The sequence below is a fragment of the Chiloscyllium plagiosum genome, unplaced genomic scaffold (assembly GCF_037043375.1).
Source record: "Chiloscyllium plagiosum isolate Xiang-an unplaced genomic scaffold, Cpla_swu_hap1 HiC_scaffold_46, whole genome shotgun sequence".
In the NCBI taxonomy this organism is placed as follows: Eukaryota; Metazoa; Chordata; class Chondrichthyes; order Orectolobiformes; family Hemiscylliidae; genus Chiloscyllium; species Chiloscyllium plagiosum.
Window position 1 is genome coordinate 14,370,308 of NW_028270184.1, and position 26,353 is coordinate 14,396,660.

At 44.3% G+C, this 26,353-nt stretch overlaps 2 protein-coding genes across 2 annotated transcripts in view; both read left to right on the top strand.

Annotated features, from left to right (window-relative positions):
• The first annotated feature begins 2,347 nt into the window (after window positions 1-2,347).
• Window positions 2,348-26,353, top strand: part of LOC122543901 (uncharacterized) — a 50,794-nt gene continuing 26,788 nt past the window's right edge. The window contains exon 1 of the mRNA XM_087983676.1: window positions 2,348-2,454. The gene's annotated coding sequence lies outside the window, so the exon portion shown is untranslated. The remainder of the gene's footprint in view (window positions 2,455-26,353) is intronic.
• LOC122543892 (uncharacterized) lies at window positions 2,361-21,326 on the top strand. The gene is made up of 3 exons (XM_087983649.1): window positions 2,361-2,454; window positions 18,967-19,151; window positions 20,099-21,326. The coding sequence occupies exon 3, from the start codon at window positions 20,218-20,220 to the stop codon at window positions 21,181-21,183; it is 966 nt and encodes a 321-aa protein (XP_087839775.1). The 5' UTR covers window positions 2,361-2,454; window positions 18,967-19,151; window positions 20,099-20,217; the 3' UTR covers window positions 21,184-21,326.

Here is a 26,353-nt window from a genome sequence, read left to right on the forward strand (position 1 = left end):
ACTTTTTTCCATTGGTCCTAACATGTGGCTGTGGAGTTTAGATGATATGTCCCATTGGGATAGTTTACTGTGATAAATGTGTGATATAAAGGGAGAAATTAATTTGGAAGTGATGAATAGCAGCAAGAATGTTAGACTCTTACCATTGTAATCACTTGTGAATTATTTGGTGATCTAGCAAGCTCTACTGAAGTGACTTTAGTTTTTGACTCTTACTGAGAGCTAATTCAGACCAGGAGTATTTCCCTGAAAACTTATGTCTGCTGAACTCAAACTTCACATCCCACATGGGAGAAGCTGCCAGAAAAATGGACTTGCCTCCAAATTAATTTTGATGAGCTTTAGCTATGCTATAAATATCATAGATATTTGAAGGGTCTGGGATTTCTCTCTCCAGAACTCACAGGTGCCAACTTAAGTAGCTTGGTTCATTTCACTCGTAACTGAAACATAAATGAGACAGTTTACTAATTTTAACAATTATATTACGCAATATGTTTTGTAGCAGCTACCTGGCTGCTAAAACACAGATAGATTGCTAACTTGGCCAAACAGCAAGTGACGCTGGGTATATTGGCCAAATAAAATGCTGAAATCTCAAAAAGCACACTCCAGATATGGTGCAAACACAGCAGATAGATGCTAATGCTAATTAGCATAATGTAAAAGGCAACAGTTATCCTGGACATATATACCCCCAATAAATTATCCACTAAACAAGTGAGGGCACAGACAGGAAGGCATCAGGTCTCGCTGCACAAAGAAACAAGCAGTAGCATAGCACCCAAATGATTGACATTGTCAAACTATTAACCGAGTAGCCCTGATTAGCCAGAACTACAGAAAATTCCAGAAAACCATCTAAAAGGGTATAAAAACAGAGTCCACCTGCAAATGCTCTCCTGGACCTTCTCCTGAGGAGACTAGCAAGGCAACAGGCAGAACAGCTGACCATCCAGAGAGAGAGAGAGAGATAAAGAAAGCATAGAGATGTACAGCATGGAAACAGACCTTTCGGTCCAACCCGTCCATGCCGACCAGATATCCCAACCCAATCTAGTCCCACCTGCCAGCACCCGGCCCATATCCCTCCAAACCCTTCCTATTCATATACCCATCCAAATGCCTTTAAAATGTTGCAATTGTACCAGCCTCCACCACTTCCTCTGGCAGCTCATTCCATACACGTACCACCCTCTGTGTGAAAAGGTTGCCCCTCTGGTCCCTTTTATATTTTTCTCCTCTCACCCTAAACCTATGCCGTCTAGTTCTGGACTCCCCCACCCCAGGGAAAAGACTTTGCCTATTTACCCTATTCATGCCCCTCATAATTTTGTAAACCTCTATAAGGTCACCCCTCAGCCTCTGACGCTCCAGGGACAACAGCCCCAGCCTGTTCAGCCTCTCCCTATAGCTCAAATCCTCCAACCCTGGCAACATCCTTGTAAATGTTTTCTGAACTCTTTATTGAGACATGTAAGATAACCAGAGGGTTAGATAGGTTAGACAGTGAGAACCTTTTCCCTTGGATGGCAATTGCTAGCATGAGGGGACGTAGCTTTAAATTGAGGGGTGATAGATATAGGACGGATGTCAGAGGTAGTTTTTTTACTCAGAGAGTAGTAGGGGCGTGGAACGCAATGCCTGCAACAGTCGTAGACTCACCAACTGTAAGGGCATTTAAATGGTCATTGGATAGGCATATGGACAAGAATGGAATAGTGTAGGTTAGATGGGCTTCAGATTGGTTCCACAGATCGGTGCAACATCGAGGGTCGAAGGTCATTCTTCTGTGCTGTATCTGGAAACTGGATGACTAAGTCGATCTACCCAGGCATGTAGCAAGTGAATAGCCTCATCCCAGTGCAATTTCACTGAAAACTTTCTAGCTTCAAGGGGATTTTAAAACGAATTCTCAATGTCCCCACTTTCCCACGATTTCTCCCCATTGTGGGTGTCCTACTGCCCCTCCAGGTCGAAAGCTTTCAATGATTACACAGGATACGCAGAACAGAAACGGGCTATTGAATTCTAGAAGTCATTGAATTTGACATTTTCATTCTGTTTCTCTCGCCACAAATGCTGCCATACATGTTCTTCCAGCATTTTTAAAATTCAGATATTTAGCATGACAGTGTTAACAAAAACAGGGCATTCAGCCTGACCAGACCATGCCGGAGTTTATGCTCCAGGAATTTTCATCAATTCTCTTTCAACACATTTAAAAGTTTAATTTGGTCTATTTTACTCTGGTAGATTTATGCAAAATTAGATTTCCAGGGAACAGGAATCCAGTGCGCAGCCGCGGGTCGGACAGTGCTCTGAGCATGCTCAATGTCAGTCATAGCGACAAGCTGAGGGGCGGACATTTCAGGCGGCGGTGGCAGGAGATTGAGACAGGGTAGGGATGGAAACCACGACACTGGGGCCTGGTAACTTCATCAATTCCTAAAGGTAAGGCTGGGACCTTGAATGAGAGTCCTTCGGTGCCGTATTTATCGTGCGGGCGGGATCAGGCCTCGGGGGAGCGGTCTCGCTGATCGCCATTTTGTGAGTGGGTGTCAGGGCGGATCAGGGAGGAGGGCCGTCCCGAGGTTACCCAGGCAACCGTTCAACCTCCCTCCATCTTTGGAAAGGTAGGTGCGGAGAGCACAGCGAATGGACAGCCATCTTGGTGAGGGAACTGGATGTGAGCTGGGCGTCAACACCCCAGTCACCAGGAGAGATGATGACTGATTTGATTATCGCACTGCAGGACTACATTTCCCCCCCTCCTTTACCTTTGCCATTGGTACCAACGTGGGCTTTGGCTGCTCACCCACCCATCCTTATCAATGTCCTGCAACTGCCTGTGATAGCCTTGATCCTGGCAGGAGAGAGGCAACATTAGTATTCTTGGAGTCATGTCTATAGCCATAGACATGTCTGTTCCCTCACCACGATTGCTCTCCCACTCATCTTCCTGTAGATCTGGACCATCAGTGGTGCTCTATGTTTACCTCTTGCCATACTACATTGTTAAAGTTTTGAGAGATGGCCTCCGGGAGTGCTGCACTAGCTGTCTGGCTCTCTTCAACTGCCTGGTGGTCACCTGTTGCTTCTCTACCTGCATGTGCCTAGCCTGTGTGTGATCACCTATCTGATTACGCTACCAACAAAGTTCCCAGCCTCATGGATATACCACAGTTAGTCCAGTTGCTTCTTGAGCTCTGAAACCCATAACTCAAGCTTGTTTAGCTGGTAGCACTTCCTGCTTATGTGCTTATCCAAATCGTAAAGTGTCTATGACTCTCCACGTGCCACAGATGGCACACCTTCATCAGGCTTTTGTGTTACTTAGATTCAGAGTCATAGAGATGTACAGAATGGAAATAGACTTTTCAATTCCAACTTGTCCATGCTGACTAGATATCCTAAATTAATATAGCCCCATTTGCCAGCACTTGGCCCATATCCCTCTAAGTCCTTCCTATTCATAAACCCACCCAAATGCCTTTTAAATGTTGTATTGTACCAGCCTCCACCACTTCCGCTTGCAGCTCATTCCATACATGCACCATCCTCTGCATGAAAAAGTTGCTCCTTAGGTCCCTTTTAAATCTTCCCGCTCTCACCCTAAACCTATGCCCTCTTGTTCTGGACTCCCCCACTCCAGGGAAAAGTCCTTGTCTATTTACTGTATCCATGCCCCTCATGATTTTATAAACCTCTATAACATCACCTCTCAGCCTCCGACGCTCCAGGGAAAACAGCCTCAGCCTCTCACTATAACTCAAACTCTCAACCCTGCAAACATTCTTCTAAATCTTTTCTGAATCCTTCCAAGCTTCACAACATCCTTCCGAAAGGAGGGAGACCAGTATCGATTATTTTTTTTTGGAGTTTTTTTTCTAAATGTATTTTTTCCAAAATTTATGAACTTTGAGACACAGGTCCTAACAGCAGTTTAGAAAGGAACAACTCCTTACCCCCCCTCCCCCCACCAGCTTCACTGAACTCCCCACTTAGCCGACTTAACTTCTTACATTAAACCTAACTTAAAACACACTTTTCCACAATGCATTGAATTCCCATTTTGAATTAAATTTCAGGTATTCAGTATCTTGTCTCAGTGTGGCTCAGTCTGACTGTACATCCCTTACTGACCAAGTGATTTTAAAGAAAAACAGTTTTTTTAAGCGACACTCTGACGAATAGGAGAAGTGAGGACTGCAGATGCTGTCTGATGAGTAACCAGCTAACTTAGCTTCCTGTTACAATGATCAACATTAGCTGGGCAATGAAGATGATGGCATGTGAGTCTGGATTTCAGCCCAGGGAGAAGGGATAGAGTGTGGCATGGAAATTTACATTTGGGAAGAGGTGGGGTGTTGGGTCTAAAATGAGCATAACTAGTGATCTGCACAAGGGCAAGTCCTCTGCTCTTTTCTTGATTTTTTTGGGCCCTCTTCTTAAATCACACGTCGGTCCCACATCAATATCAATGAACCACGAGTAATATAACTGTGAATAGAATACATGTATTGGTTTCCCAGTGCCTTCCTTGCAAGTGTTTAAAGGAAAAGACTTCACTAAAAATCCTCACTCTTTGTCCTTTTGAGGTTCCAAAACCTCAGTCACCAAATATTTGCTCTTTGTCATATTAGTGTGACTCGATGCATTTGTGTCCGTGTTTGCATGTCAGTGAATGTGTTCATGTGTCTGTATGTATGCCTCCAAATGTGTTTTTGTGGCTCCCTGCTATTTCTCATCTATCTGCTCTTCCTTGGTGACATGAAGAAAACACAGTATATAATCGTGCATGTACATCAACAACCCCTAGTTCAACCTCCCAAACACCCCTCTCCTCTCCACCTTTTCCTTGCACCTGAAAAAAAATCACCCTGCTTGTTCCACATCTAAATTGCATCTTCAGAGAATCAGCTCCAGCTGGATGCGGTGAATGGCCTGCTCCTGGGCTGTAATCCTTATGAATCACACACAGGTTGTTATTTTAGTTTCTCTCAGGTCATGTTCTTTCTGTTATTTTAGGTTACAGCATTTCAAATTTGTATCCAGCTGTTTCAAAGCGTGTGTTTTTTTAAAATTATTCATTCATCAGCATTTATTGCCCATCTCTAGTTGCCCTTAAGAAGATGTGGTGAGCTGCAGATTAGGGTTTCAACCTCGACCAGCTTTTCAGGCAGTGCGTTTCAGATCTTCACCACCAGCGTTTGGATGAAAAGATGTCAAAGTATCCATTCCTCAATCTTGTTTCCCTTACTTGGGATTGAAATATTGTGATTGGAGGGTAGATTGAAGAAGTTGGGACCGTCCTCCTTGGAGAGGCAAAGAGTAAGTCAGAGAGAGGTTTTCAAAATCATGAGCGGGCTAGCTACAGTAGATCGGGAGCAAGTGAGTAGAGTAGGTTCTTTCTTGATTATGTGTTTTTGGAGATGTCTCTTGATTAAACTTAAAATATAAGCCATAACTATTTATTTAACCTAGGGCAGTGTTTGTGGAGGAATATGACAATGTTATTTTCTGGGTTTGTAGATTGTGAAGGAGCAAAAATGGTCTTTAATAGAGTGATATGTACCTCTTGTCAGATGTGAGAGTTTAAAGAGAGTTTAAGGGTTACTGTGGATTATATCTGCCATAAATACTGTTGGATGCAAATCTTATCAGATCGAATGGATCGGTTGGAGAGACAGTTAGAAGCAATGGGGAATTTGCAACAGCTATAGTATGTGATGGATGGCAGTTATAGGAAGGGGGGGAAAGTCTCAGATACAGTCACATAGATGGGTTAACTCCAGGAAGGGTAAGAGAGGTAGGAGTGCAGGAGTCTCTTGTGGATATACCCATTTCAAACAGGTATGCTGTTTTGGAAAATGTAGGATTGATGGATTCTCAGGGGAGCGTTGTACGAACAGTCAAATTTCTGGTATGGAGACTGGCTGTAATGCAATGAGGGGACGTTGGGTTCCAAGAGATCAATTGTGTTAGGGGATTCTCTAGGTCGAGGTACAGACAGATGTTTCTGTGGCCAGCAGTGAAAAAGCAGAATGGTGTGTCGCTTCCCTGGTGCCAGGACCAAGGATGTCTCAGAGACGGTGCAGAATGTTCTCACAGGGGAGAGGGGCCAGCAAGAGGTCATTGTCCACATTGGAACCAACAACATAGGAAGGGAAAAGGTTGAGATTCTGAAGAGTGATTGCAGAGAGTTAGGCAGAAATTTAAAAAAGAGGTCCTCGAGAGTAGTAATATCTGGATTATTCCTGGTGCTACGAGTTAATGAGGGCAGGAGTAGGAGAATAGAGCAGATGAACGCATGACTGAGGTGCTGGTTATGAGAGAAAGATTCACATTTTTGGATCATTGGAATCTCTTTTGGGGCAGAAGTGACCTGTACAAGAAGGACGGATTGCACCTAAATTGGAAGGGACTAATATACTAGCAGGGAGATTTGCTAGAACTGCTTGGTAGGATTTAGATTAGATTACTTACAGTGTGGAAACAGGCCCTTTGGCCCAACAAGTCCACACCAACCCACCAAGGCGCACCCACCCAGACCCATTCCCCTACATTTACCCCTGCACCTAACACTACGGGCAATTTAGCATGGACAATTCACCTAACCTGCACAACTTTGGACTGTGGGAGGAAACTGGAGCACCCGGAGGAAACCCACGCAGACACGGAGAGAATGTGCAAACTCCACACAGTCAGTTGCCTGAGGTGGGAATTGAACCCGGGTCTCTGGTGCTGTGAGGCAGCAGTGCTAACCACTGTGCCACCGTGCCGCCCATAAACTAGTAAGATGGGGGGGTGGGATCCAGGGAATCTGGTAGGGAAGGCTGGTAGGTATAGGGAATTAGTGAGGAACGAGAGCAATCTGAGACTGGTACAGTTGAGAACAGAAGTGAGTCAAACAATCAGGGCAAGCAGGGACAAGGTAGGATGAATAAATTAAACTGCATTTATTTCAATGCTAGGGGCCTAACAGGGAAGGCAGATGAACTCAGAGCATGATTAGGAAATGGGACTGGGATATCATAGCAATTACAGAAACATGGCTCAGGGATGGGCAGGACTGGCAGCTTAATGTTCCAGGATACAAATGTTACAGGAAGGATAGAAAGGGAGGCAAGAGAGGAGGGGGAGTGGCATTTTTGATAAGGGATAGGATTACAACTGTGCTGAGGGAGGATATTCCTGGAAATACATCCAGGGAAGTTATTGAGAAATAAGAAAGGGATGATCACCTTATTGGGATTGTATCATAGATGCCCTCATAGTCAGGGAAATTGAGAAACAAACTTGTAAGGAGATCTCAGCTATCTGTAAGAAAAACAGGGTGGTAATGGTAGGGGATTTTAACTTTACACACATCGACTGGGACTGCCATAGTGTTAAGTGTTTAGGTGGAGAGGAATTTGTTATGTGTACAAGACAATTTTCTGATTCAGTATGTGGATGTACCTACTAGAGAAGGTGCAAAACTTGACCTACTCTTGGGAAATAAGGCAGGGCAGGTGACTGAGGTGTCAGTGGGGAAGCGCTTTGGGGCCAGCGACCATAATTCTATTAGATTTAAAATAATGATGGAAAAGGATAGACCAGATCTAAAAGTTGAAGTTCTAACTTGGAGAAAGGCCAATTTTGACGGTATGAGGTAAGAACTTTCGAAAGCTGATAAGGGGCAGATGTTCACAGGTAAAGGGACGGCTGGAAAATGGGAAGCCTTCAGAAATGACATAACAAGAATCCAGAGAAAATATATTCCTGTCAGGGTGAAAGGGAAGGCTGGTAGGTATAGGGAATGCTGGATGAGTAGAAGAGTATAAAGAAAGTAGGAATATACTTAAGAGGGAAATCAGGAGGGCAAAAAGGGGACATGAGATAGCTTTGGCAAGTAGAATTAAGGAGAATCCAAAGAGTTTTTACAAATACATAAAGGACAAAAAGGTAACTGGGGACAGAATAAGTCCCCTCAAAGATCAGCAAGGCAGCCTTTGTGTGGAGCCGCAGAAAATGGGGGAGATACTAAATGAGTATTTTGCATCAGTATTTACTGTGGAAAAGGATAAGGAAGATATAGACTGTAGGGAAATAGATGGTGACATCTTGCAAAATGTCCATATTACAGAGGAGGAAGTGCTGGATGTCTTGAAATGCATAAAAGTGGATAAATCCCTAGGACCTGATCATGTGTACCCTAGAACTCTGTGGGAAGATAGAGAAGTGATTGCTAGATCTCTTGCTGAGTTATTTGTATCATCGGTAGTCACCGGTGAGGTGCCGGAAGACTGGAGGTTGGCTAACGTGGTGCCACTGTTTAAGAAGGGTGGTAAGGACAAGCCAGGAAACTACAGAACAGTGAGCCTGATGTCGGTGGTGGGCACGTTGTTGGAGGGAATCCTGTGGGACAGGATGTACCTGTATTTGGAAAGGCAAGGACTGAATATGGATAGGCAACATGGTTTTGTGCGTGGGAAATCATGTCTCACAAACTTGATTGAATTTTTTGAGGAATTAACAAAGAGGATTGATGAGGGCAGAGCGGTAGATGTGATCAGTATGGATTTCAGTAAGGCGCTTGACAAGGTTCCCCATGGGAGACTGATTAGCAAGGTTAGATCTCAGGGAATGCAGGGAGAACTAGCCATTTGGATACAGAACTGGCTCAAAGGTAGAAGACAGGGGGTGGTGGTGGAGGGTTGTTTTTCAGACTGGAGGCCTGTGACCAGTGGAGTGCCACAAGAATCGGTGCTGGGTCCTTTATATAAATGATTTAGATGTGAGCATAAGAGGTACAGTTAGTAAGTTTGCAGATGACACCAAAATTGGAGGTGTAGTGGACAGCGAAGAGGGTTACCTCAGATTATAACACAATCTTGACCAGATGGAGTTAATTCAGATAAATGCAAGGTGCTGCATTTTGGGAAAGCAAATCTTAACAGGACTTATATACTTAATGGTAACGTCCCAAGGAGTGTTGCTGAACAAAGAGACCTTGGAGTGCAGGTTCATAGCTCCTTGAAAGTGGAGTCGCAGGTAGATAGGATAGTGAAGGCGGTGTTTGGTATGCTTTCCTTTATTGGTCAGAGTATTGAGTACAGGACATTGGTTAGGCCACTGTTGAATATTGCGTGCAATTCTGGTCCTTTGTACTCTCACTCTGCATTATCTGAGTTAAATGTTCCTGGTAAATGTTTGTGAGCAGCCAGTTAATGGAATAGTCATTTCCTCATCTCTTAAGGGCTCAAATCTGTCTCTAATTAATGGGGCAGCCTGTCTCACTGCATCAGCGTTTCATTGTCCCTCTGTCTGTGCAAGAGGTGATGACTTGTCTGACATCCAGTTGTGGATGAACAGATGTTCCCTCCAATGCTCCCGATATTTAATTGAAGTTCCGGATCCAAACTGCTGACTTTGTCCCTCTGCATGGCAACCTCTTGAGGCTGAGGTGTCACATTTGATCTTTGGCATTAAGACCACCCTAACATCACTTAGCTTCACCTTTGTTTCAAGTCTTCTGCTGAAACTCTCATTTGTATCTTTGTTAAAAAGCAATTCAGAGAAAATACATCTTTACTCGTTCCTGAGATGAAGGGGTTTTCTTTTGAAGATAGGTTGAATGGTTTAGGCCTACACCCACAGGAGATTGGAAGAATCAGAGGTGATCTTATTGAAATATACGACTTCCTGAAGAGTCTTTATGTGGATTTTAAGAGGATGTTTGAACTTAGGGAGAGCACAGAATCAGGGGGCAAGGTTTAAGAATTCTTAAGAGGTTGTAGGACAGAGACGAGGAAAGGTTTTTCTCTTTCACAGGATCATACGTCTTTGGAAACCTCTTCCATAGGGAACAGTGTGGGGTGGGCTTGTTTAAGACTGAGATGGTTAGGTTTTTTTGACAGACAAGGGAGTCAACATGAGGGATAGAGCAGACAGAAATACAATTTATACCACAACCAGATTATGATCCTACTGAATGCAGGCTTCAAATTAAAAAGGCTATTTGTATGTACAAATGTTCATTTTGTGCCTCTGTTATTTACTTTTCATTTATTATTTTGACACTATTATTCCAAGGCCCTCCTGACTGGTACCCACATTCTACTCTCTGAATCTTGATGTCATTCAAAATTCTGCTGCCCAGTGTCCTAGCTCACACGTAGTCCCAATTCACCCCTGAGCACACTCCAGGCTTGCTAACCTGCATTGACTCTTGGTTGAGCAATGTCTTGATTTTAAAATATTTGATCATATTTACAAATGTTTCCATGGTCCTCCTTCCCTTCTATTTCTGTGAGGTCTTCCAGCAATACATCCCTCTGACATCTCCACCTTCCTCTGATTCTGGCCTCTTAGCACCCCTGGTTTTAGTCATTCCACCGCTGATGGTTGCAACTTCAGCTACTTGGACCCTAAGCTTGGAATTCCCTCTCTAAATCTCTCTACTGCATGCTCTCTCTCTATCCTTTACGATGGTTCTTAAAAACTGGCTCTTTGAACAAGCTTTTGGTGATCAACTCTAATATACTTGATACAACGTACCCAGCTATTGAAGCTATTATGCAAGCCTAAGCAGTTGTTCTTTAATTGAAAGGACAATGTCACTGACCCATACATGACCCATTAAGTGCAATTTGGAAGGAGATAAAGCAAAGGCTGAAAATAGTCTCTTCTGAATTTCTATCCTGTGCTTACAGGAAATATTCATGCTAGCTGCCTGTAATGAATGAATGATTTGCAGGCAGGAAACTCAAACCAAAGTCGACACCAATATCCCAATCGTTCAGTCGATTTAGAGCGAGTCTTTGTCAATGGGGCGGGAAAGTAACAACTACAGTTAGGGGACACCACATGCCTGCTGCATTTGTCATCGCTCGTTCAGCCGATCATCCAATCTGCTGAGGCATCTGCGCAGTCATGCGAGGGAGCAGCCACATCAATGTGGGCGCTGTGGGAAGAGCTTCAGTTACCCTTACCAGCTGGAAATGCACCAGTATGTACACACTGGGAAGAGACCATTCACCTGCACAGTGCGCGGCATGGGATTCACTCAGTCTTCCAGCCTGCTGTCCCACCAGCAAGTCCACACTGACGAGGCCCTTCCCGTGCACTGACTGCGAGAAATGCTTCAGGAGCTCCCGCCAGCTGTTGCAGCATTGGCGGCTCCACACCGGGGAGAGGCCATTCATCTGCCCAGAGTGTGGCAAGGGATTTGGTCAGTCTTCCAGCCTGATCAAACACCGGCGGCTATACACTGGAGAGTGGCCTTACATCTGCTCCGAGTGCGGCAAGGGATTCACTTTATCATTCAACCTGCTCGTTCATCAGCGGATCCACTCCGACGAGATACCCTTTCAGTGCTCAGACTGTCAAAAAAGCTTCAAGACTTCATGGGCACTGACCCAGCATCGGCGCAGTCACAGCGGGGAGAGGCCGTTCACCTGCTCAGTATATGGGAAAGCCTTCACTCGGTCATTCACCCTGCTAATACACCTGCAAATCCACTGATTACTGCAAGGGCCTGGTTGAGTCATTTCTTGCATCCAGGAGTTCTCACCTCAGGACTGGCCATTTGTGCTCCTCTTGCATTTTTAAAATAAACCCTGTAAATGGAATCTTGATTCGTGTTCAATGAGACTCAGTGTTGGTCTGTTAAAGGAAGACTTGTGTTCATTTTGCACGTTTCATGACCAATGTCTAAAAAGCACATTATGACCAATTAAGTACCTCTCAAGTGGATGTGAGTAAAGATGCGAACATGTTTGTGCACAGCAGGTTCCCACACACCAATAATAAAGGACAGATGGTGGCATGAAAAACTAGTCTTTGTAATAGTGACCAGGACAATTATCACGATTGTTGTGAAGATTCATCTGATTCACTAATGTCCTTTTCAAGAAAGAACCTGGTCTAGCTGACATGTGACTTCAGACCTCCACAATGTGGTAGCTCGGAGTTGCCCTCTGAACTGGCCCAGCAAGCCACTCATTTCAAGACCAATTAGACATGAGCAACAAATGATGGCCTTGCCAGCAATGCCCTCATCCAGTTAAATAATCCAGAATTGATATTAATGAGCTAAACTTTGGAACGTATGAATAAACTTACAGTGGAATACAACTGACATATGTTAAACACGCACTAATGTAATATAAAGGAATGTAAATGGAATAGAGGAGCAAATGGGTATCGGGTACACATACATCCTTTTGTGGATGTGGATCTCGACGACAAGGTCAGCATTTGTCATCCATCCCTCGAGAAGGTGGAGGTGAGCTGCCTCCTTGAACCACTGCCACAATGCTGTTAGTTAGGTCCAATCCAGTCCAGTTCCTGATCAGTGGTAATCCCCAGGATGTTGATTGTAAAAGATTCAGTGACGGTAATGCCATCAAATGTCAAAGAGTGGAAGATTTGTAATTTGACTCTTGAAAGTATGGCTTTAATTTTTAGATTCCACCTTCTCTCCCTAGAGATTCCAACTTACAGAAGTAGTTTCTCTCTATCTACATCCTCTCTTGCCCCTTGGGTACAGTAATAGAAGGGTCTTTAATCTGTTCCCATTCATGATGGATGATCGAGGAGGATATGTTAGGGTAGTGTAGAGAGACAGTTTGTAACAGTATAACATAGTAGTCAGTAATGTCCAGCCTAAAACTGCACTTCAAGCCTCATAACTAAATACCAACAGTCTACATTCACCTTAAAACAATTGCCCATTTCCATCCCAGCCTTGCCACACTGTTGTGCAAATCTTCACTTGAACTTTGGTCCTCTGCACACTTAACTTTGTTCAGTTCCACCCTGATTAACGTCACCTCATCCCCAAATCTAATGCTTCCCTCCAGTCATAGACCTGCCCATCCAGCGACTGTCCACCAGCCAACCTCATGGTGACCATCGACTACCCTCAACACAAGTATAATCGAACAGGACATGGTCTGCCATTGTTGAAAACAAATTTTATAACAGCAAGGGGGAACCTGAGATGAAAAAGTCAGCAGCCTTGTTCTCCACACACCTCTGTTCCATCTTTATTGCACCCCTTCAGTCAATGAGTTGCTATAAATACATTTCATCTTACTTTCAGCATTTAACATAAACCTCTTCAAAGGTTGAATGTTTTGCAGTGTTGAAACATGAATTGTTTATGAACAACAGGTCACGTGACTATGCCCCAGGTGTCTTGAAGCATAGTCAGGTGCACACAACATTAACACAGCTCTTTCTGTCAGAGATATATCTATTTATTTCTTGAGGCCTTTAAATGTTATAAAAATGAACTTGAGCTCTCAATTAGTTAATGCTTCTTTTCTAGAACATTTTGTCCAATGTCAATACACAGAACTGCCTCCAATTAAATATGGGGGGAATTTATAGTCAGTAAAGTTAGGATAGCTCAATTTCTTGGAGTTAAACTTCTGACCATTTTAACCAAAGCCAACTCAAATGAATAGGTTCAGTCTGTCTTCAGAATGAGAGAGGAGACTCAATAGGATGTAAATAAGCTGATGACTTAAAGTCACAGAGATACCTCAATAACGAAGCAACTGTTACAACCAGAAATTTTTCCCGTCCTCCATCTTAGTTCCTCTTGGAATTGTTTCCTCTTTGCATTAAATTTGAGCCAATGACAGAAAATGTTTTGCTCCAACAGCAGGAGTAATGGAGAAAAATGCTCAGAAAACCTTTTGAGAGAAATAGAGGGTAAAAGGGGAAACACAAAGCTTTCTCTGAATGAATTAAGATCAGGTGGAGGTCTCCCAAAGCTGTCATTATTTTATGATTAGCTCCCATGACCAAATCTGGCCCCACCCACCACTACTCTATCTTATGTTTCACTAACTGCATTGTACCAGAATGTGTACAGATTTACATGAACATCCCATCACAATACATAGCCTGTGGCTGCACTTGGAAGAAAACAGCTGCCTGTCCACATCCCCTTCAAATTTCTTTCCCCCATGTCTGGGCCATGCAAACATATTTAGCAGTCTTCAATTCCCTCTGTTGAAAAGTCTACACCTCCACCCCCTGGTTTGTGTGATACAAGGTGATACTCTCCTCACAGAGAAATCTCAACTCACGGAAATCCAGAGAGTTCAGGAGATGGGCTAAGGCTTCAGGCTTCCACATGGGTACTTCTGAAATTTAATGGGCAAAATCCACAAACTGCCAAACACATGGGAAATAATAATCTCACTAACAGTTCAGCTTGTTGCAGCCTACCTACTTAGCACTTTGCTGAACAAAGTGGTAAGATTGCCTGCCCATTTCATACTAAGTCTATCCAAGGACATTTGGTACTGGAACAGAAGTGGAACGGGACCAGATGCAATGAAATCTGTCCAGCCTGTTATAAAACCAGAGTGTAGAGATGCCAGTGTGGCAATCTTGCATGGTCCAGAAGCACAACATCCCTGACTATATAGGGACAGGACTGCTTCAGCTGATGGAGTCATTAACATTGTGCAATCAGGGAACATCCCCACTTCTGACCTTACGATGAAGGGAACATCCCCACTTCTGACCTTACAGTGAAGGGAATATCCCCACTTCTGACCTTACGATGAAGGGAATGTCATCAATGAGGCGGCCTGAAGGTGTCTGGGACAACCAAGAGTGATATCCTGGGACTGAAATGACTGACCTCCAACAAGGACAACCATCTTCCTTTATGTTATGTCTGACTCCAAGCTGTGGAGATATTTCCCCCGATTCCCATTAACTTCAATCTTTAATAGGCACTTCTCTGTTTTTTGTAAATATAATGAGTAAGAGACCACAGGGGCCAAATTAGGCACCATTGAGGCAATCTGTGGATCTGGAAGACATGAGTACAGTCCTCAGTGAATACTTTGTAATGGTCTTCACAATGGAAAAAGGATGACACCAGGTGCAGACATTCGCATGCAGGACAGTGAGATATTACAAGAAATTAACATAGAAAGATCTAGCAGGTATAGTAGCCTTTAAAGTGAATAAATCAGTAGGCCCAGATGAAATGTATCCAAGGCTGTTAAGGAAGACAAAGGACAAGATATCAAACGTCTTTGCATTAATATTCAAATCCTCCCTGGTTACAGGTGAGGTTCCAGAGGACTGGAGGACAATTAACATTATCCATTAACTGAATAAAAGGCAGGAACTAACAGACCAGGAAATTACACACCAGTCAGTCTAACCTCGGTGGTGAGGAAGAGGGTCAGAATGTATCTTAGAGAGACACAATTAATCTGGGATAGTTGGTTTGGATTTGTTAAGGAAGGATTGACAAATTTGATCAAATATTTTGAGGAGGTAACCAGGAATGTTGATGAGGGTAATGTATTTGATGTGGACTTTGGCAAGGCTTTTGATAAGGACCCTCACGACAGACTGGTTAAGACTTTGTCTTAATGAGAGGAAGCAGAGGGTGATGTTTCTGAGATTGTCTACAATGGGGTTCCACAGGACTCTATGCTGAGGCCTGTGCTGTTTGTGGGGTAGATTAATGTTTTGGACTCGGAAGATATGATTAAGAAGTTTGCAGATGACATGAAAATTAGTAAGGTGGTAGATAGTAAGTAGGATAGTTGTCAGCTACAGGAGGATATCAATGAACTGATCAGCTGGACACAGCAATGGCAAATTGCATTCAATCCAAATAAGTGTCAAGTAATGCACTTGGGAGAGAGCTAACAAGGCAAGGGACCCTAAACAGTACTGGAGATCAGAGGGATCTTTGGATGCATGTCCACAAATCCCTAAGATAACAGGACAGGTAGATAAAATGTTTAAGAAGTCATATGAGGTACTTGCCTTTATTAGCTGAGGCAGAGAATGCAAGAGCGTTTCAGTTATTACTGGAACTGTATAAAATGCTGGCTGTGCCTCAACAGGAGTACTGCATACAGTTCTGTTCACTACATCATCAGAAAGATGTGATTGCAGTAAAGAAGGATCAGAGGAGATTTACCAGGATGCTGCCTGGGCTGGAGGCTTTGTGTTATAAGGAAAGATTGATCTTTTGCTTTCCTTGGCACAGCGAAAATCGAAGGGGGAATTGAATAGAGGTATATAAGATTATAAGGGGCATAGATAGGAAGAGAGTTTTTTTTCTTTTATTAGAGGGCTTGACAACAAGGGGACACAGATTTAAGATGAGGTAAAAGGCGAACAGGAGTATTGAGGAGAAATTACTTATATCCAGAGGGTGATGGAAGTCTAGAACTCACTGCCAGAAGGTTTGGTTGAGTCAGAAACTCTTGTAATGTTTAAACAGTATTTAGATTCACTTTTATTGCATTAACCTCCGGGGCTATGGAGCAAAAAACTGGAATAGGATTAGTGTAATCAGATTTTGTTGACTGAAATAGACATGATAGCCAAAATGCTACAAACATCTATGAGTGTTTCTGCCACTGAGTTGCAGTGCTTCAAGTCTGTATCCAGATGTTTGCTAAAATGTGAACACTACACTTAGTCAAATCCTTTGATAACAAGGGTAGTCATTCTGCACACTTTGGGTGACTCAGTGATGCCTCACAGTGCCAGGGACCCAGGTTTGATTCTAGCCACAGATGATTGCCTGTGTGGAGTATTTTCCTCTCTCAGTCCAAAGATATGTAGGTTAGGTGGATTGACTATGCTGAATTGCCCACAGTGTTTAGGGATGTGTAGGTTAGGTGTGAGGAGTAGGTTAAGAGTCCAGGATGAGCAGGGTAGGTGGATTGGCCACGGTAAATGCATGGTTTAGATCAGAGTGGTGCTAGAAAAGCACAGCAGGTCAGGCAGCATCCGAGGAGCAGGAAAATCGACGTTTCAGGCAACTTTTGCCCGAAACATCGATTTTTCTGCTCCTCGGATGCTGCCTGACCTGCTGTGCTTTTCCAGCACCACTCTGATCTAAACTCTGGTTTCCAGCATCTGCAGTCCTCACTTTTGCCATGGTAAATGCAGGATTACAGGGATAGAGTAGGGGTCAGGACAGGATGTTATGTACAATCTCGATGGGCTGAATAACCTCTCATTGCTTAGTAGTGATTCTATAATTCACTCCTGCCTCTCAGTTTACTATCCTGCTCGGTATATATCTCGAACATTTTCTATTTTAATTCGAGTTATGTTGCAGTTGTACAGGACATTGGTGAGGTTGCACTTGGAATAGTGTGTTCAGTTTTGGTCACCTTGCAATAGGAAGGATGTTATTAAACTGGAACGAGTGCAGAAGAAATTTACAAGGATGTCGCCAAAACTCAATGGTCTGAGTTATAGGGAGAGGTTGGAGAGGGCGGCACAGTGGTTGAGTAGTTACACTTCTGCCTCACAGCACCAGGGACATGGGTTAGATTCCTGCCTTGGGTGACTGCGTGGAGTTTGCACATTCTACCCATGTGCCTGCATGAGTTTCCTCTGGGTGCTCCAGTTTCCTCCCACAATCCTCAAAGATGGGCAGTTTCGGTGTATTGGCCATGCTAAATTGCCCACAGTGTTTAGGGATGTGTTGGTTAGGTGCATTAATCAGTGGAGATGTCGAGTAATAGGGTAGGGGAATGAGTCTGGGTGGGTTACTCTTCGGAGGGCCGGGTGTGGACTTGTTGGGACAAATGGCCTGTTTCCACAAACAATTGGGATTGTATGATCTATGCTAGGACTTTTTTTCTTTAGAGCTTAGGAGACTGAGGGGGATCTTAGAGAAGATCATGAGAGGCATGGATAGGGTGAATGCACTCAGTCTTTTTCCCAGAGTTAGGGAATTGAGGACGAGGAGTGATCAGTTTAAGATGAGAGGGGAAAGAATAAAAAGAACCCGAGGGGCAATTTTTTACATAGAGGGTGGTATGCATATGGAAGGAGTTGCCCATGGTTATGGTTGAGGCTGGTATATTAACAACATTTAAAAGTAATTTGGACAAATACATACACAGGAAAGGTTTAGAAGAATGTGGACCAAGTGCAGGGAAATGGGGCTAGCGTGGATGGACATTTTGGTCGGCATAGACCCGTGTGGGCTGTAGGGCCTGTGTCCGTGCTGTACGGCTCTGAGAATTCCAGCGTGCTGCAGTAATTTAGTTTTCATGCTGGAGGCAGCAAAACCCCACGCCTGTTGTTTGAAGGCAGTGCGGGCGTTAAGTAAATGCAAGTGTTTGTTGAATGAACGTGGGCGGGGTCGGAAAAGGATGTCACTGAAGTAGGCGGGGCAAGAGTTAGGACCGCCCACTTACCGTCACAATAGATTGGAAAATGCTAGTCCGGGCTCGCCCGCTCCGTTCCTATTGGTCACTGTTAGTGTCAATCAACGCTCGTATTGTTGCGGTCACGTGGTCTTCCCGGCGCCGCTACGTAAATGCGGTTGTCGCGCGCGACCTTCAACGTTTTCCGTCCGTTAAAACTCACGGGTTTGAAACGTTCGTCTTTTCGCCGATACGAGTGAATTTCGAAACAAGAAACTTATCTCCAAAGATTCCTTCCCACTTCTAATCGCTGGCGGGCGGTCCGCCATGTTTTAATCACCATGTACGCGAACGAGTGTGAGCTGCGGGTAGTGACGCCCCCGTAGGATGATGGACGTGCGCTCGGGTCAACCACAGGCCGGGAAACCACTCGGAGGCATTCTGGTCCTCCAACCAATCAGAGCACACGGTGCCCTTTGTCCGATTGTTACATCCCTCTGCCTGTAAATTAAGTGCCTCTTGTGTTTCTCTTCATTCCATCTGATGAAGGCGCAGTGCTCTGAAAGCTTCTGGTTTCAAATAACCTTGTTCGACTCCAGCCTGGTGCCGTGGGACTTCTGAACTTGTGTCTGCGAAGGTGGGGTCCTGAAAATTTTGTTGCCTTGTACCTTTCTGTTGTCTGCACCCAGCACCAACATTCTCCTTTTTTTTAAATAAATGAAAGGGGCAGGCAAATCACGTGAAAGGGACAGACGCCTTCCATTTGTGAGTTTAAAAAGCCTTTTCTTATCTCTTTTGGTACGAACAGAGAGAGACCAGAGTGTGGTGCTGAAAAAGCACAGCAAGTCAGGCAGCAAACGAGGAGCTGAAAAAAATGTGTTGCTGGAAAAGCACAGCAGGTCAGGCAGCATCAAAGGAGCAGGAGAATGACGTTTCGGGCATAAGCCCTTCTTCAGGAATGAGGAGGGTGTGCCAAGCAGGCTAAGATAAAAGGTAGGGAGGAGGGACTTGGGGGAGGGGTGTTGGGAATGCGATAGGTGGAAGGAGGTTACCCTCACCTTAACCAAAAAAAACGCCTCATCTACCGCCTAGGAATCCTCCAACCACAAGGGATGAATGCTGATTTCTCCAGCTTCCTCATTTCCCCCCCCCCCCCCCTTCTCAGTCCCAACCCTCGGACTCAGCTCTGCCTTCTTGACCTGCAATCTTCTTCCCGACATCTCCGCCCCCCACCCCCTCTCCGGCCTATCCCCCTCACCTTAACCCTCCTTCCTACCTTTTATCTTAGCCTGCTTGGCACACCTTCCTTATTCCTGAAGAAGGGCTTATGCCCGAGACATCGATTCTCCTGTTCCTTTGATGCTGCCTGACCTGCTGCGCTTTTCCAGCAACACATTTTTCAGCTCTATCTCCAGCATCTGCAGTCCTCACTTTCTCCTAGCAAACGAGGAGCAGAAGAATCTACGTTTCAGGCAAGAGCCACACCTTTTAAATAGCCCCTACAACTGTTCGTATCACTGTCACCTCCTCCAGCCTCAATAATCTTCTCAATATCTCCCACCTTCTCCATTCCTGACATCTTCTATATCTCTCGCTTCCCACTTCCAAAGCCCTCACTGTCTCTCACCTCTTCTAGCCCCTACAGTGCTCCCTGTCCCTGTAACCTCCCCCAGTCTAATACCACTTTCTATCTCTGTAACCTCTTCCAGCCCTGACACCACTTCCTATCTCTGTAACCTCCTCCAGCCCCCTACAGCCCTTCCTGTTTCTGTAGCCTTCTCCAACCCTTACACCCCTACACATTATTGAATCATTTTTTTTAAAACAACTTGGTTACTTCATCGCCATGTTTTTGCACAAATTATAAAATTTACTCAATTCCAGTGATTGACTACATTTGTGTTTTCGTGGTTCTCTCTCGCTTTGTTTCTTGTTTCCAGTTCGTTTCACACAGTATGTATGAGAAGGTGAAGTTTGATATTTGGAACTCGAACTGAAATGTCACAGCAGGATCTGCCATCCATCTTATCGTGCCCTGAATAGCTTAGAATATTTAAGCATGGAAGAGAAAAATTTCACGTACAAGCAGAATCACACTGGGGGAAAACCATGGAAGTGTGGGCATTGTGAGGAGAGTTTCCATTATCCATCTGAGTTGGAAATTCATCGACGCAGTCACACTGGGGAGAGGCCATTCTCCTGCTCCATATGTGCAAAGGGATTCACTCAGTCATCCCACCTGCTGACCCACCAACAAGTTCACACTAAGGACAGACCTTTTGAATGCTCAGACTGTGGGAAGTGCTATAAAAGTTCCAGCGAACTGATGCGCCATCAACGCGTTCACACCGACAAGAGACCCTTTCAATGCCCAGACTGTGAGAAGTGCTTTAAAAGTTCGAGAGAACTGATGTCCCATCAACTTGTCCACACTGACAACAGACCTTTTAAATGCCTGGACTGTGGGAGAAGCTATAAAAGTTCCAGGGAACTGATGCGCCATCAACGTGTTCACACTGACGAGAGACCTTTCAAGTGCTCTCACTGCGGGACTGGGTTCAGGCACTCATCTCACCTCGCTGTACACCAACGCACTCATACCGGGGAGAGACCGTTCACTTGCTCTGAATGTGGAAAGGGGTTCACTCGGTCATCCAACCTGCTTACACATCAGCGTGTTCACACTGGGAAGAGACCTTTCAAATGCCCAGACTGTGAGAAATGCTATACAAGTTCCAGTGGCCTGATGTCCCATCAACGTGCGCACACTAACAAGAGACCTTTTAAATGCCCAAACTGTGGGAAGTGTTTTAAAAGTTCTGGGGACCTTCTGTATCATCAACGTGTTCACACTGACGAGAGACCATTCAGGTGCTCTCACTGTGGGACTGGGTTCAGGCAATCATCTCAACTCACTGCACACCAGCGAATCCACACTGGGGAGAGGCCGTTCATCTGCATTGTGTGTGGGAGGAGATTTACTCAGTCATCCAACCTGCTGAGACACCAGCGACTCCACAAGTGACTAAAGTGAATGAACCTTGCTGTTCATTGCATTCAGGACTGAACAGTATTCATTTGGGTCTGTTGTTGCTGATGATGGAAAATGCCAGGCCAGTAATATTGATATGTTCTGCGTAAAAGTCAAATAAATCAGCTTTGTGTTAATTATAATGTGTCGAATTTTCAATATCTCAAACACAAATCCATTCCTTTTGAAAGGCTTCCTTGTCTTCACTATCCTTACCTCTAACAAGTGCAAAGGGCTCATTAACATCTTTGACACTAAGATCGAGACAACCCGACTAGCTGCCTCTGCAATATGTTTCCTTCCACACACTCACTCTGGTGAAAATGTTGATAGATTTATAGTTATACAGCACAGAAACAGACCCTTTGGTCCAACCAGTCTATGCCAACCATAATCCAAAACTAAACCAGTTCCGCCTGCATGGGCTTGGCCCATATCCCTCCACACATTTCTTATTCATATACTTATCCAAATGTCTTTTAAATGTTATAACTACCCACATCCACAACTTCCTCTGGAAGTTCATTCCACACATGAACCACTCTATGTTTGAAAAAAAATTGCCATGCATATCTTTTTAAAATCTTTCTCCTGTCACTGAAAAATATGCCTCCTTGTCTTGAAATCCCCCAACCTAGGGAAAAGGCACCTGCCATTCACTCTATCTGCACCTCCCATGATTTTATAAACCTCTGCGAGGTCACCTATCAACCTCCTATACTCAAGCGGATAAAATCCCAGCATGTCCAGGCTCTCCTTATAGCTCAAACCTTCCATTCCGGCAACATCCTGGTAAGTCTCTTCTGAACTCTCTTTGGCTTAATAATATCTTTCCTATAACAGGGAGACCAGAATTGGACACAGTACTCCAGAAGAGGCTTCACCAATGTCCTGTCCAACCTTAACATAATGTCCCAATTTCTATACCCAGAAGTCCGAGCAATGAAAGCAAGTGTGCTAATTGCCTTTTCAATCACCTAATGTATATGTGATACAAACTTCAAACAATTATTTACTTGAACCCCTAGATCCCTCTTCTAGATCACTACCCAAGGCCCAACTTTTAATTGTATAAGTCTTGCCTCTGATTATTTTACCAAAATGCAATATCTTGTATTAATCTTTCTTGTCTGAGCCTTGAATCTGCGACTTTCTTCAGTTCCTCTCCTGTATCCTGTCCTAGCCTATCAGATCTTATCTTGTGTATGAGATCCACCCCATGCTCCATTGATGCTGTTCCCAGTGAACTGCTGACCACAAACTTATCTATGTTCACTGATATTGTTCACGGTTCTCTTTTCTTGTCCCTCTCGCCTTTACATCTGCCATCGAAACCCAGCCTCTACGTGGTAACATCTTCCGAAAACACTATTAGTTTTCACGTACACTGACAATGGATAGCTGGTCCTCGCCATCATCCCTCTCCTTTCATCCACTGTTGTTACACTATCACACTGCTTATCCAAAATCCGTCATAATGAATGTGGCTCTGTAGTAATGTTCTTTCCTATGAACCAGGAGACCAGATTTAGGTTCCACCTGCTCCATAGGTGTGTAATAACATCTCTGAACAGGTTGATTACAAAATATGTGAAAAATTGTAATATTCTGGGGGGTAGGGATACATACAGTGGCCTCTTGGGAGCAGGGAGACGGAGTAGGAAGGAACTGCTAATAAAATTCATTTCTGCCTTATCTCTCCAAAGCTGCAGTGAATATTCCTGGTTTAGTTCTGTTCTGCTGGTTTCGTTGTTATTGGACACTGAAGATTGCTTGTCCATTGCTCTAAGGGAATGGTTTTAGCTTGGGGATATGGAATATGTGAGAGATCCTGGGTTCAAATCACAAATGAGCCCTGAGGTGTTGTCTCTCCAGGGCTTGTTAGGGACCTAATAAGCAAACTGCAGGTGCAATTGAAAGACATTGACGAGGTTTTAAATGAGTACTTCCTATCTGTATTTGTGATAGAGAAATGCAATAATGGTATAGAAATCATGGAAGAGGACTGTTACATCCTTGAATGAATTATGATTGAGAAAGAGGTACTGGTGGTTTTAGCACTTAAAATTGGATAAATTCCCCAGGCCCTGATGAGATGATTCCCAAGTTTCTGTGAGAGGTAAGAGAGGAGATGACATGTGTCCTGACATTAATGTTCAATTCTCTCTGGATACAGCAGTATTGGGGAGACCTAATGGTATTATCACGAGCCTACTGATCCAGAAACTAATGTTCTGGGGATTGGAACTCAAATCCCTCCACGGCAGATAGTGGAATTTACATTCAATAAAGAATCTGGAATGTAGAGTCTAAAGATTATCATGAAATTGTTATCGAAAGTGTTAGAAAAGCCCATCTGGTTCACTGATGCCGTTGAGGGAAAGAAATCTGTCATCCTTACTTGTTCTGGCCTACATGTGACTCCAGACCCTCAGCAAAATGGTTGACTCTTAACTGCCTTCTGGGCAATTAGGGATGGGCAATAAATGCTGGCCCAGCCAGTGACACTCATACCCCATGGGTGAATTAAAGAAAAGGAGAGGAGCTAAAAGAGTGGAAGATAGATAATGTGGTACCATTGTTCAGAAAGGAAATATAGGCTACTGAGTGTGATATTAGTAGGAGGGAAACTCAGTCATAGACTTGGAGACAGTAAGGACTGCAGGTGCTGGAAGCCAGAGTCAACAGATATGAAGCTGGAAAAGCACAGCAGGTCAGACAACATCTGAGGAGCAGAAAAGTCAATTTGTTTGTATCTGCCAAATATTCTAAATACATCTAGTCCTATTTGCCAGCACTTGGCCCATATTCCTCCAAACTCTTTCTATTTGTATACCCATCCAGATGCCTTTTAAATGTTGATGGGAGTGCAGCAAAGGTTTCCCAGGCTGATTCCGGGACTGACATATGAGGAGAGATTGACTGGGTTAGGATGTGTTTTCGCTGGAGTTCAGATGAATGAGGGGAGATTTCATAGAGACTTGTAAAATTCCAACAGAACCAGACAGGGTAGATACAGGGAGGATGTTCCCAATGGTGGGTGTGTCCAGAACCAGGGGTCACAGTCTGAGGATTCGAGGTGGGCCATTTAGGATGGAGATGAGGAGACATTTCTTCACCCAAAGAATGGTGAGCCTGTGGAATGCATTGCCACAGGAAGTAGTTGATGCCAAAGCATTTAATGTATTCAAGAGGTGGCTAAATATAGTTCTTGGAGTGAGTGAGGTCAAAGGTTAGGGGGAGAAAGCAGGATTAGACTATTGAGTTGGACGATCAGCCATGATTGTGACGAAGGGTGAAGCAGGCTGGAAGGGCTGAATGGCCTCCTCCTCCTCCTGTCTTCTATGTTTCCCTGCAACAGCAAGAGGTGAAACGCCTGCCCCTACACCTCCCCTCTCACCTCTGCCCAAGGCCACAAACAATCCTTCCAGATCCAGTAGAGTTTCGCCTGCACTTCATCCAACCTGATCTGTTGTATTGAGAATGTGTATACGGTATGAGTAGGTAGGGAAAGAGTTACGCTTTGGGCTGTGTGAGACAAAAGGCTCAGCTTTTATGACTCAGATCAGATAAGAATGTGCAGTGATCAATGAGGTGTTGGAGGCAAGGGTAGTGGTTTAACAAGGTGAAAACACATTCATTATGAACAGCTATTTAACAAGATGAAGCAGCATTCAGTATGTACAGTCAGTTAACAAGGTGAAAAGTATCCATTATGTGAAGCCAGTTAACAAGGTTAAGAACATTCATTGTGTAACATCAGATGGCTTAATCTTTGCTATTGACACTTGCTGATTGCAACGTTCATCCAAACAATATGTGTGTTGCCTTATCTGGATGCTCCTCCCTGTAAAATGACTATATAATTCATTAAGAAACTGCTGTTCGAGAGAAGACCGTGAACTCATGTCCCTGTGTACATGGGTGATCATTCTCTCTCCCTCCAGGGCCCGGAATAAAGATGAAGGAGGTAAAACGATATTTCACCTGCTTTGACTGAGAGGGGAAACAGGACGACAATATCCATTGCTCCCGATGTGGGAAAAGTCCAAGCTTAGTCAACCTCTCTTCGTACAACAAGCCCTCCCGTCCAGGTAGTATACTGGTAAACCTTCTTTGCACCCTTTCCAAAGCCTCCATATCTTTCCTATAATAGGGTGATCAACTGGACACAATATTCCCAGTGTGATCTCACCAGGGTCTTACAGAGCTGCAGCAAAACCTCGCGGCTCTTAAACGCAACCTCCTTGTTAAGAAAGCATATGGTATTTTGGCTTTCATTAACAACCGTATCCACCTGCGTGGCAACTTTGAGGAATCTATGTACTTGAACACCAAGATCCCTCTGTTCCTCCACACTGCCAAGAATCTTATCTTTAATCCTATATTCAGCATTCAAGTTCGACCTTCCAAAATGCATCACTTCAACATTTATCCAGGTTGAACTCCATCTGCCATTTCTCAGCCCAGCTCTGCACCCTGTCTGTGTCGTGCTGCAGCCTACAATAGCCCTTAATACTATCATCGACAAATTTACCAACCCACCCCTCAACCTCCTCCTCCAAGTCACTTCTAAAAACTACAAAGAACTGAGGCCCAAGAGCAGAGCCCTATGGGACCCCACTCAACACTAACCTCCAGGCAGACAACTTTCCGTCTACAACCACTCTCTGTCTGCTGACCAATTCTGAATCTAGACAGCCAAATCTCCCTGTATCCCATACCTCCTGACTAATGAATGAGCCTACCATAGGGAACCTTATCAAATGCCTTGCTGAAGTCCATATACACCACATCCACTGCTCAATCTTTGTTGACCTGTCTCGTCACCTCCTCAAAGAACTCAGTAAGATTTGTGAGGCATGACCTGCCCCTCAAAAAGCCATGCTGACTGCCTTTAATCACGCTATGCTTTTCCAAATAGTCCTATCCCTCAGAATTATTTCCAAAACCTTGTGACCACAGACATAAGACTGACTAGTTTGTAGTTGCCAGGGATTTCCCTTTGCCCCTTCTTGAAAAGAGGAACAACATTCACCTCCTTCCAATCCTCTGGTATGACTCCTGGGAGAGTGAAGAAGCAAACATTTTCGCCAGCGGCTTAGCAACCTCCTTTCTCGCTTCCCGGAGCAACCTAGGATAAATCTGGTCTGGCCTGGGGGCT

Bases quoted from the DNA above. Each gene is read 5' to 3' on its own strand.
- LOC122543892 (XM_087983649.1), top strand. From the start codon at position 20,218: ATGGAAGAGAAAAATTTCACGTACAAGCAGAATCACACTGGGGGAAAA.